Raw genomic sequence first — 16,911 nt, 5'->3', positions numbered from 1 at the left:
TTGCGTGGCAGAAATACTCCCCAATACTCTATTTTTTCTTAAGAGTGTAGAGTGTCGATGGACAGAAAGACAACAGTACACGCTTTCTTTTTTTTGTTTAAGCAATAATGGAGCATTTTCGGGAGCATTTCAGGCACGCAACTAATCATCATCTACGGCGCGTGTTTTTCTTTCGTTATCGCCACGATCTCGGCACTTCGCGGTCACGAACGGCGTGCGCGCTATCAGCGTGGCATAGCATTCCTCATGGGTAAGGGGCGACACGAGTTCTCAAGAAAGGAAACGCGGGCTAGCCAGATTAACATTATTATTTCATTGCAAAAATACTGCCCAAACATTTGATTTTTTTTCTTCATATGTGTGGTGTCTGCTACATGTTCGTGATTTTTTTTGTCTTGTGCTACAAAGGCTTCGACACTCATCAACCAATTTGCCTAAAAAGTTTTACTCATCACTTGCGCTAGTTGTTTTCTGCAAATTTCCAAGTTAATTCATGGTTGACTTAACAGTTCTGTCAACGCACTCACTACACTGAACACCGGGATTTGATTCAGCGTTTTAGACGCAGACAATAGCCAACGAACTGAAAGTAAATGGCAAGGATGTTGCAGTACACTCACTATCGGGGCTGTACTCGTGCAGTGAATCTAACAAAAGAAATTACACCATCTCCCACTAAAGCGAACCATGTGGAGATGCGAAGCAGCGCAGGGTGTTCACTTGTGTTTCCATTGTTCTTCCATTTGTATGTTCCCGAGTGTGTTTCATTGTGTGTGTAGCTGTGTATATGTTGTGTACCGCTTATGTTACCCCCCCCCCAGCTCGAGGTTTCTGTTGCGCTTCGGCTTCACGTTGCCTCGCAGCTTCGAAATTCGCTTGCCGGCGTTGCCGTTTGCGTTCAGCTTGGCGAGCGTCCACAGCGCCGTTGCGAAGGAGAGTGAAACGCTTGCCGGCGTCGCCGTTTACGTTCAGCTTCGCGAGAGTCCATAGCGCTGTTGCGAAGGAGAGTGCAACGGGAGCGAGCGAGCGCCGCATTATATACGAGTGCGCAGCTGTGGCGGAGAAAGAGAAACGGGAGAGGAGAAACGAAGTGGAGGCAGCGTTCACGCCAGCTCCTCCACCCCACCTCCTCGCGCTCACGCGAGGAGTGTGTGGAGAGTTGACGCATGCGCAGTGGAGAGCGGACACGTGAGGTAAGGACCAACACAGCACCGAGCAAAAGCTGCTTCGCATCTAAAAAACTGCCGAAGCTGGCACTCAGTAGCGGAAGCCTTGAAGCAGCGAAAGTGGACGATTCTGAAGTCCAATCTGGTTGCTTCTAGGCTGTTAGGCTTCAGCTAGGTTAGTCACGACACGGATGTCCAAATTCCAGGCTGGAGCGTTCGCACCTCTCATACATCTACGGGCGCGTCGTCCTCGGCCTAGGGCTTCCATCGCTTAGGGTTCTCCCAGCCGCCGTTGCCTTTCCCGTTCGCTAGTATGGTAGCTTCGCACTAGTCGTGCCAAGTCTTTCTGTCGTCTTATGTCTTTATTCCCGTTCTTTCTCGCTATTTTATCTCTCCCTTTCTTTATCTTTCTCTCTCTCTATCTCTCTTAGTGAGCCAGTAGTGAGCAGTGAGATTTCCTCCTCCTCACCATCAAATCTCTTCTCCTCACGCTCACTTCCCTTTCCCAGCCCCTTGCTACACTATACTATACAAGGCTATGCTATGCTCTGATAGCGCACCTGGATAGCCGAGTGGTTTGGACGCTCGCCTTCGGATAGACAATTTTTTATCGGCAAGAACTTTCTTCCTCTTTCTCCTTCTTTATACTTTTCTTTCCGTCTATCTCTTTGCTTCTTTCTTTCTTTCTTTCTTTCTTTCTTTCTTTCTTTCTTTCTTTCGCTACCCGTTCTCAGGGTTATTACAAGCCACACGGCAGCGGTTAGTAGTGAGATCTGCCCAAATTCTGTGGCACATACCCGTTCATGACGATGATAGTTCTATGATAGGCCGCACATTACGACTAGCTTAAACAGCTTTGATGTTAAAAGAACGAAGGGGTAAATCCGCCGGAGACTATGTGTTTTCCTCAGCATGAGTGATACAAGCAGCTACAATCTCACCTACATAAGAGAGATTGCGCGAGAAATACTCCTGTAAAGAATACAAGGCCAACTAGTACACGTCACACCTATTTGTCTTTCACAACTTGCGTTGTCGTCCTCTTCCCTTAGAATGAAGGCGATCGTTTTTGGTACTTGCAGTCACCTGTACCACTGTTTTAGGTTTCTCTGGCTCTTCCATTTCCGCATACGCGCCCACTTTTGATGGGAGAGTACTGTAAAGAACAGTCTTTGTAGCACAGCGCAAAAAGCTACAGGACGTACACAAGACGACGCACGCAGCGCTGTGTGCGTCTTTTGCTGTATGCCCGGTCGCTTTTGCGCTGTTTCTTGAAGTATGTACAATAGAAGCTTTCTTATCAGAGATATCCGTATGGATTGCCTTGTGGTTTCGAGCTACAAACGTGTTGTTGTCTGTTTCATTTTTCTTTACCCTTCCGCCACCTTGCGGGATTCCGCAGAACTCATTTGCAAGTACAACTGAAGCTTTCAATAACGAAAGTCCTCAAGAACGATATTCCGGCGGCAACGAACAAATTTAGTGTCCCCGGCGAACGTCCATAGAGTTCTATGCATTTGGCCCCTCTCGACAGCGAAGAGATTTTAAAAAGCACTCCCGCAATAACGAAAGTTTCAAGTAGTGATCCGCAACATTTTTTATAACCCATGAGCTAGTTGGGAACCCAGAAGCTTGAAAATTGCAGCACCGCTCTTTCGACCAGTCGAGCACATACGTTCCGCCTACAGGCAGCGGTGCGACTGTTGCTGTTTATATTAGGTCGGTTGATGTTGATGATAATAACAAGATTTCTTCTTTTTTTTTTTGCTGAGCGCAGCTTTGTGCTAACGCCTCTGATGGCATCAACGTGTGTGATGATGACAGTGAGGAAAGCAACAAAACGCAAGAAAGGCAAGTAAGTTCGCGCGAAGTTCTAGATGCTCTTGACATCATTCACACTTTCCTAGGCGACCACGACGAAGACGAAGCTATGCAAAGCCCATAAGCCTGCGCGGCTCGAGCCTTCAAATTCCTTCAAAGCAACGTGAAACAGTGCAAGATCACTGATTTCTTTAATTAATTTTGGTTGTGTCAAGTAATTGGTGTGCGCATTTTTCCATTTTCGACACAGCGAAATTCTCACGAGAACGAACAAAAGCTTCCCGAGCGATTTCGTTACTGATGGGTTTTACTGTACGTGCAATCAGTAGGACCAACTGTCTGCACTTATGGAGTACATTTATAAACATAGTTTTACCGCCACCAATGTGGCTACCAGTCGAGTGTGCGTGATCAAAATGCGTCTCTCGCTGCAACTCGCAGACCGGAGCGAACAGGAATTCTTCAGAGCCGCGTTCAACCGGACGCGGCTGTACCTGACCGTACCGCCCGAGGACTGCACCAGGACGAACATCAACGAACTCGCGACCAGGTTGAGGTCCCTCCGTCTCGACGGATTCGAATTCTACATGAAGGGGAACGAGAGCGCCGATGACGTCAGGCTCTGCTCCAACCTCATCGACCGATTCGTTTCTTTGAAAGGTGGGCTACTCTTCGTAGCATAGTTTGGTGCATGTGGCGTTGCGCTCCAACCTCATCGACGTAACTGGTGTGGCCATGTTCGGTTTCCGGTCGTGGCAGCTGCAGTTTCGTGAGAATTCAATGGAAATAACCGCCACGTAGTACGTTGATATTGCCACACCTTAGAGAACCCCAGAGGGTCAAAACGAATCTGGTAACTCCCACTATGGCACACCTCATAATCTTAGCGGTGCCTTGGCAAGTGAATTCGAGGTACTTAATTTTGACATTTAAATATGAGTTGTGCGTAACATCGTAGCCCTACAAAAGCACGCGAGTAAGTAAGAGGGCTCTTAGGGAGGTTTTATTGCTTTTCATCTTAACTTGCGCACATTTTCGTCTGGCGGGAAGTCCTACATAGAAATCGTAATTTCAGCTTAAAGCCCGAACCATATAGAGCGTTTTTGCCGGCGTTTCCTGGCGTTTCGTCCCTTGGCGTCGTCGCATCAACGCCGTCAGAGAGGGCGGCAAACCATATGAAGAGCGTTAGCTCAGCGTCACACAGTGTGACCAGAGGGAATGAACCTGACACCTCGGAAAGCAGTGTACAGTTTCCGTCAATGGACCAACAAGATATATTCCTGATGATAGCTTTTATGTCTCATTAGCAGTTCTGTGGTGCAGAAAACGAGTCACAGTGACACAATGCCACCGAAAAGTCTTTTTTTTTTTATTTGACTTGCAGCGCCAGCTATTGGCATTAAGAAGAAGCACAAACTTGTAATATATGGCCTCTGAGCTTGAAGCTGCCGTACATCTTTGAGGCCACGTATTCGGCCAATACACTCATTCCTGCTAAGCCTACCGATGAACTAGAGTACGGCACTCGGAAAGACTTCAAAGATATCACGATCGCTTTGCTGTCGAAGCTTCTAGGGAACAAGCTAAGTCAAATACAAGCATCAGTTGAGAACTTAAGGGCCACACAGTGCACGGCGACGACTTATTAGATCCGAGGCGGGCGGCAGCCATTTTGACAGCAGCGACGACGCCGTTACGTAGCGGAAGTCGCTGCCAGCCGCACGCTGATTGGTTCTGCGTCCATCGAACTGCATCCGGCGTCGACGCTGCCGCCCGTGATGTCTGGACCGTCCAGAGGTGGACGTTTCGGCCACCGTCACCGGTAGCGTCGACGTCGAGGGACGCCGACGTACGAAACGGCGGGAAAACGCCGGCAAAAACGCTCTATATGGTTCGGCCTTAACATACATTGAGGAGAAATAACGCGTGCTACAATAATGTTTAAGTTACTCAAAGAAACAATTCCCTAAGTCATAGGTAATGTCGAAGTCACGGTACAGTGGAACCTGTGCAGTAGGCCAAAGTTTCATTCAGCAAGCTTCTGCGACGCTGAAGCAGTTGACGCAGCTCAGAGTCAAGATCCACTACTATCTCGTTATATCCGCAAGGTCTTCACACGGCTTTGAATGCTTGCCTATTTCACTACATGCCACTGAAAAAAAAAAGGCAAAAAAGGGCACGAGTTAACTTTAAGGATGTCTGCTTTAATACTCGCCTAATATGTCTATGAAGCAGGTTAAGAACAAAACAACGATAAGGGAAACCAGAGATAAGCACTGACGTTTGTGAGTGCCCGTCAAATAACTTTGTATTTAAAATTCTGCTACCATCAAGCTCCTGAACGGTGTACATTTTCTATAAGTTATTTGATAGTTTACTGTAGGTCTGAAAGGTGCGGTACCATTTGTGCCTCGGGCGCTAGATTCATCGCACTTCCCTTTGAAGTTATTTGTAAGCTGAAACACGCGACATGCCCACACCTGCCGCATAACTCTTCCTATTTTCGATGTCGCTCTGTTGTGGTCTGAATTCCCCGTCAATACGCTACTGATAACTCTACGCCTTGATGACATTATAGTAATGTCAATATAGATGCCACACCAATGTCCGACCGTAGAAATTAACACACATGCAGCATAGTTTCTAGCTAGCACTAAGCGGCATATTTGTTTTCAGCAAGCACCTTCAGCTATCTGGTACAGTCCCCTTAGCATTGATACTAGCCTAACAAGCTTAGTGTTCTCGAAACCTAGCTGCTTTCTGCATATGATCACGAACCAACCAGCCCAAATGCGTCCCTTCCTGCAGGTGGACCAGTTGGTACTCAGTTTCTTTAGAAAACTGAGGGCGGAAATGAGACGTTATTGGACGAACACACACACCACACGCGTGCGGTGCGTGTCTTTTCTTGGTCCAGTGCCTCTTCATAATGAGAGAAATTTAGACGCCTAAAACACCGCAAGAAGAACGAAGAAGCACAGGGAAAGAGCGTCATTGTTCTTCTTGCGGTGGACTAGGCGTCTAAAATTTCCCTAATTCTGATGAACCAACTAGCCAAGCCCGCAAGTACTTCTGAAGTGTTCTCTCACCCTGTGCTTCTAAATTAGGAAGGAGACAGAACACACTCGGCGTCTTTCGGTTAAGCAGCTGCGGTCTTTTCGTTTTGCCTTTAGAAACATCTGGCGTCTTTTCGTTTTGCTCTCAAAACATCTGGCGTCTTTCGTTGGTTTATTCATCAATCAACGGCGTTTCGAACCAAATTTTTATTGTTTATCACGCACAGGAGAAATCTCACCAGGCACTACCTGGAGGTAAACAATGGCTGCTAATGGGAATGAGAGACAGAAGAAGTCGGCTTTTAGCTAACACTTACACTTCTACTTCTACTAAGTTTCATACTGGAAGTGCCAATGGCTGCTAATGGGAATGAGAGGCAGAGAATTCGGCTTTTAGTTAACGCGCACGCTGCGAATTTTTTTATTGTTCAACAACGCACAGGAGAAATCTCCCACCGGCACCACCTTCGAGGTCAAGATCTGTACTACGTTAAGACTGGTTACGCACTACGACAGGCTAGTGAAAGAAACCCACGTGACCGGTATGGCAAATTGAGGCGCCATCTACTTGACTGGATCAGAGTTAAAATCTGCGTTCCGTCTCTTTCCTCCCAAACTCTCTTCAACCCCCTCTCTGGTGGATTCAACTCCCTATTGTCCTGCGGGAGGCGCGCTTCCGCCGCCTTGCTGCACCCGCGACTTGAAATCCGTTTAGAAAGTTCGTGTCTGGCGTTGGTAAAGGCTATGTGTTAGCCGTCGTCGCTGCGTCCCGTTTCATGGTGCTCGCTCGCTGTGTGCTTGTGCGACGACGCGATGTTTACGACTCGCGCTGTTCGGCATAGTGCTTTGTTGCTCGAATACTTCCAGAACAAGTCCCGGAATAATGTGCCGGGCCCCAAAAGAACGACAGGTGAGCGTGCCCTTTGAGTCGCGGTTTTCACTTGTGTCAATTTGAATTCAAGTCCATACCGAGTAGCTGTTCTCTGCAGTGGGGCTTCAGTTAATATTTTCAAAAATGACTGATTTGAAAAGGGCACGACGCTGCTTTTAAATCGTTATACGAACAAGCAGCGGACATGAAGCCCATGCAATGTAACTATAGTTACAGGTTTACAACCCTCACAGAACCGCGTGCTTGAGTGTGTGCTTTGCATTTGTCTCCGGTTAATTACTCGCCATCGTCCATAACCACGTTTGTGAGACATTAGGTAGATGTATGAAACTTGTGCTGCTCTGAGACGAACAAACGAGTTCACTTTTGCACGAGTCGACGGCGCTCTTTATCTGATTGAAACTTGCCCTTTTCTTCAGGGTGTATTTCGGAACGCAACACAGCTGATCGGTGCGCCCAGAGAAAACCTGAAGAATTGCAGAATCGGCGCACTTCAAGAAGAGATGCCATGAATCATCCGATATCAGCTGTTCATTTTCGCCGCGTTCATTATCACTAGTTATATGAAAATCAACGTTTTTGGAAATGTAGTCAATAAAGTGCGGCCACTATTAGTTGTTGTATTATATGTGGAGTTCATTTTGCATCTTTAAAATGATCTTACATAGTTATTTCTGTTTTTAGGTATTTAAACTGCTTTCATGTTTTTGCATTCCAGGAATGTTCATTTTTGTTGTATCGCTAATTTTGTGCAATATCGTGCGCATATATCAGAAGCTGCTTTGCACTTTTTTCAGTATAAAATTGTTTTTTTGTGAATATGTGCCCTAGTGTTATGTTCTGTTTTTTATTCCACTGTTCTTTAAGTTCGTAACTTTTGGCCGAGAACTTCTAGTTGTTTTAGTGATCATGAACACGTGTATTTTAATCTCCTGGTGATAACTTCTGTTAATCTCTCTGAGCCTGTATCGCACCACATTGATGAAAATGTTGATTTTCGAAACGAGGACAATAAACGAGACCAAGAAGATATTTTGTGTTGTGAGTGCAATTCATTCTTTTTGCGCTCGGCACCAGCTGCACGACTGCCAGTGTTTGCAGAATGCCTGATTGCAAATTGCGCACATTCAAACGCGCAACGAACGCGCGGCGCAGTACGCGCAGCGGATGCAAAAAAAAAAAGCGCCCGGCGCGCTGCACGGCGCACACGCGGACGAGGGGGTCATAAAAGAAAGGGAGAGGTAGCCAGCGCACGCAAACAAAACAAAAATAAAAAACCCGGCGCGCACGAGGGAGCTAGAAGAGGAGGCGCGGCTGGTGTTAGTGTTGCCATGACGACGCATACCGTGTGCGCCGTCATTCTGCCGTTCGAGTCTCTGAATCCCATTCGCCAGGATATTAACTGAAGGGACGTTTGGCGCTGACGTCATGAATTAAGGCGTCCTATGGGAGGTATACGGAGTAACCTCCCCTGCTACGACGGGGACGAACGGGTGCCGCTTTAAGGAGCTTCGCCCCTAAAAACCGACCGCTCGCGCTGCACAACCGTTCACTGACCACCCCGTATATATCGGCACTGGATTTTGACCTCCAAGGTAGTGCGTGTGTGCGATTTCCTCCTGTGCGTGATTAAACAATGAAAATTCACACCGTACATGTAAAATTAAAGTGAGCTGCAAGTCGTCATAAACTCTCACCGAACCTTAGTATAAACGCGCCCGATCTCACCGTCGGTGATGAATGTACTGGGCAGAATTCACGGAAGATTCACGGTTTACCGATGGCCTCCGCAGCTTCGCCACTCATCATCATTCACTCCGTGGATATGCTGTGATTTTTTTTGCTATTATTGTTTCTTTCTCGGCATCCCAGGTCCATCCGCTGCAATCCTGCGTAGCGGCCCTTGCGGGACTTTGGTCAACCGAACGTACTGGCAATGTATACCAAGGCACGCCCCAATCGACGATTGAAGGCCGAATACACGACCGCCCGTATTCATGAACAACTTCGATTACACGGACACGGGCCACGGAGGAGTCGACATGGTGCGCATCGCTGATGTCCTCATGCGTGCCCAGAAGGAAAGGACCGAGAGCATCGCTGCGGGAGCTCCCAACATCACCAACATCTGCTACAGCCTCAGCTTTATGGGGATGCGGATGGACACGCGGTGAGTACGCGAGGAAGAGATAGGTGGCTTCTTTGAGTCCTAAAACTTCCGAAATTGTGTGAATCTTATATCACTCGTAACTTTCACTGTGCACGACGTAAAGGGGCCATGTAACCTATTTTCGATCATATTCTTGGTTACGTAGGTTAATTCTCGTGCGTTCGCAAACAAGCTGTCGAAACTTTAGCGAACTTGGTCGAGTGCTTAATTATAAATGAATGTTTTTTTAAACACGCCAGTGGCCCGAGAGTCGAGCAACACTGGGCGCACTTGCGAGCCGTTGACTACCGTGACGTTAACATGCTGCTTGCTTTGCAGCGTCCGCATTTCTGGGTGAACGATTTCGTTCCGTCGGTCATCTGCGCGTGCAATCGAGTTATTTCAGCTTTATTAAGCTTGGCATTGATATCGAACGATTTTCAGTGGCTGAAAGTTTGGTAGAAGACGACAGCTCCACTCTATCCAGCACATGACGTCACGCACACCATTGCGAAATGGCGGTCGGTGGCGTTGGGTGGGGATTTAGGCCGGCGACTTCTAGGGTTCTTTTCGCACTGAAATGTTTTTTTACAGCCTAGTTTCCATATATGCACAGGCATAATAGACCCTCTACTTCTATTTTTCGCTGAAAACCGCAAATTTCTAGGTGATCGTGTCATGGCCCTCTAAAGTTAAGGGGAACCTGCATTCATCAAGACACGCTTGCAGTCTGTTGTTCGCCGGTAGCCGTCACACTGGTAATTGTCTATAGGCGAATACCACTTGTGAAGTCTGCGGCATTTTCTCCTCAAATGCGGATGAATATGAACCTGAACCAATGCTCTCTCACTGTAGACCAGGGGTCTCAAACTCACCTCAGCTAGCGGGCCGCAGTTACGAAATTTAGTCCCACAAGGGCCGGGACAGTGAAGACGGTGGGAGCGGGGGAAAGGGGGGAGGGAGAGAGAGAGAGAGAGTGAATAAAATGTCACCTAACGTTGCCATTTGAAATAACGTCTTTCCTATATCTCATATATGGGTCATTTCTGAAGGTGATTTGACGTCAGGCATCAAAAAAACATATCCACACTGATTTCCACAATGGACTAAATGTCTGAACATGCATTCTGAAATTATAGTTTTCGTTCCACGGTGACGTTTCAGCTCATAGCGGGCCGCATATTGTACCTCACGAAAAGAAGCTGCTTGTGACCAGTCTCATTTCTGTAGCTTACCCGAACAAAGCGCTATTAATTGCAATAGGCTGAGAAATAATGCGAGTATTATTTAGCAAAGTCACAAAACTTTATTCCGTGTGAAGCCGCGGGCCGCTCCCGAAATGTCCGCGGGCCGAGTGTTTGAGACTCCTCCTCTAGACTGACGTCATGAGCCGCGCGGCCGATGATTCCTCCTTCCAGCATGAGCACGACTATTTTTTTAGTCACGGAGGCAACCGGCGGGCGCGCTTCGGTCTGGGCGAGGCCTGTCCTTACTTCAACAGCAAAAAAGCTTTATCCCGTTGTACAGCTAGCAGTGCAGACCAAGAAAAGTGGGGTAAAGGTGTTTCAATGCACTTGACGAGGACCCAACTTCATTCCTTGGGTAGTTGAGGCTCATGTTGCAGCATAAAATTTCACACAAATGTTATTTAGTAACTATACAGTAATCTACAATGTTATACAATGTACCAGTTATACAATGTTATGATACCATTACATCTAATGAAAGCGCAATAACAACCAATACAAAACAAAGTACGCCTTACCAATCAAATGCACATAACAGTAGTTTAAGAGATCTGCGACTGATAGCTCTTAAGTATTTATTAGATATAAGATATCGTAACAAGATTACCTAATCAAGGAAACGAGACTTCTTAAGCTATATTCAACCACACTGCTAGCTAAACAATGGTGTGGGCTGTTGGCTAATTTGGCCATTCAGCTAATGTCAGCTAATCTAAAAGAGCCCCCTTTAAAACAATGAAATTCTCTTCACGCAACGTCATTCCAGTATATAACTCGTTGGTCTAAGATTATACACGTACAACAACTTGAGTAGGTTCTGCCTGGATTTTCTTTGGGTGAGATGATTCCAATTCCACTAATGGTCACCCTCTTCTCTCAACCGACCGATTGCAGGACGATGGTCAAGTACTCGCAGGTGTGCGAGACGGTCCAGTGCTGTCTGGTGGACAAGTCGCCGCAGCGCAACGACCGCAGTCGCTCCCTCGTCGCCACAGTGATGAACCGGTCCCTGTACAACGTGTCGTACGACGACGCCGACACGCTCGCCGAGAAGGCCAAGGCGGTCTTCCTGATGACGCGGGGTGCCCTCTGCATCGCCGCCGATGACGTGCAGGCGGACGACTTCGGCGGAAAGTGTGGCGGTGCAGGCCGCAAGGCACCGCTTCTCACTATGATGGCCGAACTGGCTCGACTGCAGAACGGTGCGTTCGGGAACGATGTGAGCGGCAGTGAGAAGACCGTCGCCGCCCATTGGGCAGATCCCATTCCACCGCCGAAATTCGAACTCCCTCCCGATATACTTCTTTAGTAATTTGTCATTCTCGTTTGAATTAACCGAATGTAATAAATATTTTCTACAAACACAGCGCGTTTCACCTTAATGGCTAGCGTCTACTTGGCATGTGTATTCGCATCCGTTTCTTTTCCTGCGCCGCGTAACCTGGCTGTGTTCATGGTTCCTATTCTGTATATTGTCAAATTCCGCCATTGATCAACACTGATTGGCCCAGAGGGCTGCTACAGCCTCTTTGATTGGCCTAATATGCCGCCATTACAAAAATATGGCTGAATTTTACAGTGTCCACAATCATCATCATCAGCCTGACTACGCCCACTGCACTGCAAAGGCCTCTCCAATGTCACGCCAATCAACCCGGTCCTGTTCTTGCTGCGGCCATATTATCCCCGCCGAATTACTAATCTCATCTGCCACCCTAACTTCGTGCCACACCCTCGAGCCACACCTTCTCTTGGAATCCTGTCTGCTACTCTTGACCCTTTGTGTCCTAGCGTCCACAATGTGGATAAAACCTATCAGTGAAGTGGGATCAGGCTAGCCAACGCATTGCCTTAAAAATCGATTTGAAATGTTCGCATTACATCAGCATTTCATAAAAACATCCATATGTGTCCACTTCTATGAAGAAACAGCGGTATTTGCGCACAAAACAATGACATTCTTCTCAAGTCGCCTATAGAGGTGTATGCCTGCATTTGTTTGATACGTTCACTCGAAATTCGCAAGAGTTTTCAAGTTATTCGGCTTTATTCGAGAAAAGAAGGGGTTTACTTGTCCTTGCGTGAGTTTTGTTGCACCATGAGCGACGAAATCTTTGAAGCTGAGTTGTCGCTGGGGCGTCCACGTTTGTGGACGCCCGGCATACCAAGTCCGTGTAAGAAGCTGATAGAACGCCGCATGGTATAGTAAGACCCGCTTTGTTGCCGTGCGGTCCTGCACAAAACATTATCTGTAATATAGCAGAATTCGCCTTAGAGAACTTAAGCTTAGAATTTGTTTGCTTTATTCGGGACGTGGACTAAGTGATGAAGACATACATAGAAAGATAGACTGTTGGGCAAGTTGTCCAACGTTTTCATGAGCACATACATGCCATAATTTCGAGCTTACTACAGGAAGGGAATATTCCGATTAGGCGAGCACCGATAATTAGCGCGTTCAATCAGAACCATTAACAAGCAAAGGCCTCTTGAGCAATGCTACTGCTGTCGATGAAAGAATTCACTTTGAACGTAACCATGACGTAACCATGACGTCACGGGATACGTGACGCCAGCAGGCATGCCGAGAAATAGAGTTCCACACTCGCCCTCATACGAGCGGCACTGATTAACACTCCCAAGTTTAAATGCACAGTTTTTTTTATTGCGTTATCTTGCCCTGCGGCATCAGTACACATTACACAAAATGGTGCAGCTGTGTTTCCTCCATGAAGTCCAGGGGGGACCTATGGTTCGGACCGTACATCCATCGCTGCAAGTCCGGTGGCCTGGTGTGCTGAAGTCCCGCACGCCGCAGGTGGCGTCGATGAGCCGCTTGTAGCCCAGGGCATGTCCATAAGAGGTGGTTCAGGTCTGCTTCCCGCACCGGCGCAGGACAAAATGGGCAGCTTGAAGTTGTGTCGGTGTAGCCCCACTTAGTGCGGATTGAAGGCGTCACAGCCGCACTCACGCGAACTCTTCGGAGCGATACCTTCTCTTGACGAGTAAGTCGGATCCACTCGGGAGGTCATGACCACGCGGAGGTATGAGAGCTCGCGTGGTGCGCCGAAGATTTTCTTTGTGAATGTCCACGATGTCAGAAGGTGGCAGCAAGAGCAGAGGTAAGGGGCACGTGATGGTTACAGGATGGCACGCGGCATCTGCCGCGGCATGAGCCAGAACACTAGACCGGCGAATCCAACATACTCGAACAGAGCACGGATAAGCTGCAGCACAACGGTGAAATTGCACTTCTACATCAACAGAAAGGTCTGCGCGACGGAGTGCGCGCACCGCTTGCGTCGAGTCTGTGTAAAGGATCACACTTGATGGGTGCTGCATCTCGATGAGCGGTTGAAGTGTATACCCGATAAAGTGGACGGGGGGATGACCGCTGCCGTAGCTCATTTAGTACAGCACCGCACGCGTTTTTCGAGTGTTGCAGATTCGGTCCCTGCCGTCGGCAAGTTACCTTTCCGTCCACTTGAATTTCTTCTCAATTATATCATAATTATTACCAGTAACACCCCCTAAAGTTTTCTAGGCTTTTACTGTCTGTTAGTTCTCATTATTCAACTAGAACTGGTAGTTCAAATACCAAAGTATCTGGAAGCTTACGCCAATACAATGGTTTGCTGTTTTTCTTTTACATGTAAATAATTTCCATTTTGTCGAGAAACTTGTACAAATGTCCTGAATCTTGAGCGCCGAGGTCTAACGTATCCTACTCTAATGAGGCGGCTTGGGCACCCACTTATCCGAACTCAAATCTAACGGCGGCGAATGTTGGGTGGCACTTGCTACTACTGGCTACCTGTCGGCTAGCGTTGGCTAACTATTGGTTTGGACTGCCTCATATTAGCTGTTTGTCCGCAAGCTTAATGTTTGCGGACGACAGGTCACCGGAGGCGTTGAAAGCAGCAGCACAGCTGGTAGCGAGATTTTGTCCAGCCACCATACATTTGAGATTACTTTCATTCCCGTCAGTGCTCTCGTCGAAAGATCTTAATGAATCCAGTGTGATTTAATGATCATCTCACTGTTAATGTTTTACACGAACGGTTAGGTCAATCGTGCCATTCGTCGCGGTTGCACACCTGCCGACCATGCTGGGCTACTGACCCCAAGGTCATAGGTTCGATCTTGCCGCGGTGGTGGCATTTTCGATGGAGGCAGATTTGCTGGGTGCCCATGTACTTCTATTTAGGTGCACATTAAAGAGAATCTCGAGTGGTTTTAGAATGCGGTAAAACTTCGTGGTTAAGAAGGAGCGATATTTTTATCAACGATATCGATTGTTTTTTCCACGGTTGTCGCAGCAGGAGCCCTACAATACGCGAAAGAAAAGTTGGTCTTGCTCCACCCACGCGAGCGCGCCGAAAGTGTCGGCGTGGAAACGAACTGCTTCATCTTCGGTTCCTTCGGCGGAGCAGCGCTACACTCCGACGGAAGGTTCCCGCCACTCACTGACCCGAGTTGCGAGAGCGTTGTTTATGCACCAGGGGCTTAAGAGGAGCCGAAAGTTATGCAGCTGGACTACATTTGCCATGACGACAAAGAGCCGAGTGCTACGTGAACAAGCGTCTCTCGTATGTTCAATCATGGCCTCCGTGACTAGCTCCGGCTGGGTGCCGTTGCCGGAGCTAATTGCGGAGGCTGCGCTTCAGCAGTGCTGCTGTTGCTGATGGTACGGCATACCGAAGATGACGTCACCGCGTTCACTCAGTATTTCAAGAAGCCCTACGGCAGCAGCAGCTGTTCTTTGCCAAAATATGCTATTTGCGTTCACTTTTGAGAAATCTTAACACCGGTTTTCGAATTCAGCAGGGGTCAAACAGTCATTACACACTCCAATGCCATATTTTTTAAAAAAAGGGGCTTCAGGTTCCCTTTTAATTAATCCCAGCCGGTCTAAATTTCCGGAGCCGCCCACTAGGGCGTGCCTCATAATCATATCATGGTTTTGGGACGTAAAAACCCAACAGTTATTATGGTTATCATCTAGACCAAATTCGGGGGAGTAGTTTGGGTCTACAAACATACGCCTACACTTATGGCATAGAATTTGTCGGTGAACGTTAACTACTATTTCAAAGACGTCACAGACGTAACAAGCGGCAGTGTTGCGCAAACTTTTATTGGGTTGATGCAATCCAGACACAAAAATAAAACATTTAAATCCATAACGCCGCAACATGACTTCCAGACACAAAAATCAAACATTTAAATTGTGGGGTGCTATATTACCCCTGTAAGGGCGACTGCCGTAGCTTGGGCCGCGGCCGCTGTGTTTGCACGCACGCGCTCTGTGCGTAAGCGGAGACGTTCAGCCAAGGTCGGGGATGCGCTGGCTGTAACCCGAGTTTAGCGCGGTGGCGCCGGCATCGCCGCCGCGGAGAATTTAGCCCGGCGCATAGAAACGGCAGTGGGTCTCTTTTGGGGTGTGGCGGCGCGCGCGGATAGACGTCTCCTCGCGGTGGGTCCTGGGGACGGTACCGCGGCTCGCCTCCCTCGGGCCCTGGTGGTGAGTCGTGCATCTGCGGCGCCGCATTTGTATTGTATTATGTCGTCTTATGTATGTCTTATGTTATATTGTATTGTGTGTCTTACATTGTCTTGAGTGTGTGATATGTTTTCCAGTATTCATTGTTAGCGTGTTACGTGTTACTAATGCGGCCGGCGAGCTCGCCATGTATTAATGAAGTGTTTAATAAACCTCCACGTTTGTTGCAGGACCGCGTGAACTGTCTCCGTGTGTTCCGAGGGCGGCGGCGGTTATATCGATCAGACCCCACAAAATCCATAACTGTATCCATGACTTGTAAATTTGGCGTGTAATGTAAAGAGACTGTATCCACAATTTTCTCTTCTGAACCGGTGATCGCAAAGGTAAGGAGAATACAGTTTTTAATGATAATTTACCAATATTTCAGTTAACTGATTCGGAGAGTTCACTTAACGACCTCTCTGAATACAGTATAGTTGAGCTTTCAAATAAGGTGACTATGCTGGTCCAGGAAATAAATTTAGGTCGTTTCAGAACTGTGCTGCGATCTTAAGGTGCTCCGATCTTCAGGATCTTCAGGAACCACGAAAGATTACGGACCACGCGAGCGCGTGGCCGAGAGCCTCTTCGCGACATTTCCGCTACGTAAGCGGCGATCGACAGCAGTGCTACGCCCAGGGCGCATCCCTCCCTTAATCGATGGCCTGGTTAATTTCCCACTAGGTACGAATATATTCCACCTTTCGTTTTCTAACGCCACGCGCTCTTCGGCAGCCGTGACTACGTGCTTCTGTGCGGTGAGCTGTCTATCAGCACAACTGTTATCACTTGCAATCTCTCTCACAAAGTTATATCCACCCAACGGCCCGACGTTCGAAATATGCCGTGGTGGCTTTGATTCCGCTGTCAAAGTAGAAGTGAGGCACTCATACCGCAGATAAGTACTCTGCGTGAAAGCAGCGAACTCTGCTCTGCGCGGCAGTAGAAAACAGATATACGAGTGATTAACAAGAAGACCCGTTTGCGGCCGAGCGCTGCGGTCGACGGTAGATTGCGCACCCCTAGGTGGCGAGG

The 16,911-nt window shown here is 47.9% G+C and overlaps 2 protein-coding genes across 2 annotated transcripts in view; both read left to right on the top strand.

The window, feature by feature from the left end:
• LOC119403350 (uncharacterized) overlaps positions 1-3,670 on the top strand; it is a 27,097-nt gene extending 23,427 nt beyond the window's left edge. The window contains exon 17 of the mRNA XM_037670292.2: positions 3,429-3,670. Within this exon, the coding sequence (XP_037526220.2) occupies positions 3,429-3,670 (242 nt within the window). The remainder of the gene's footprint in view (positions 1-3,428) is intronic.
• A 5,262-nt stretch (positions 3,671-8,932) lies between these two features.
• LOC119402847 (uncharacterized) lies at positions 8,933-11,640 on the top strand. Its single transcript, XM_037669898.2, has 2 exons — positions 8,933-9,105; positions 11,226-11,640. The coding sequence occupies exons 1-2, from the start codon at positions 8,933-8,935 to the stop codon at positions 11,638-11,640; spliced, it is 588 nt and encodes a 195-aa protein (XP_037525826.2).
• Positions 11,641-16,911: the final 5,271 nt, after the last annotated feature.

The sequence above is a fragment of the Rhipicephalus sanguineus genome, chromosome 8, assembly GCF_013339695.2.
Source record: "Rhipicephalus sanguineus isolate Rsan-2018 chromosome 8, BIME_Rsan_1.4, whole genome shotgun sequence".
NCBI classification, from domain to species: Eukaryota; Metazoa; Arthropoda; class Arachnida; order Ixodida; family Ixodidae; genus Rhipicephalus; species Rhipicephalus sanguineus.
The sequence above is the reverse complement of the archived record's forward strand: the minus strand, read 5'-3'. Positions and strand labels throughout refer to the sequence as shown.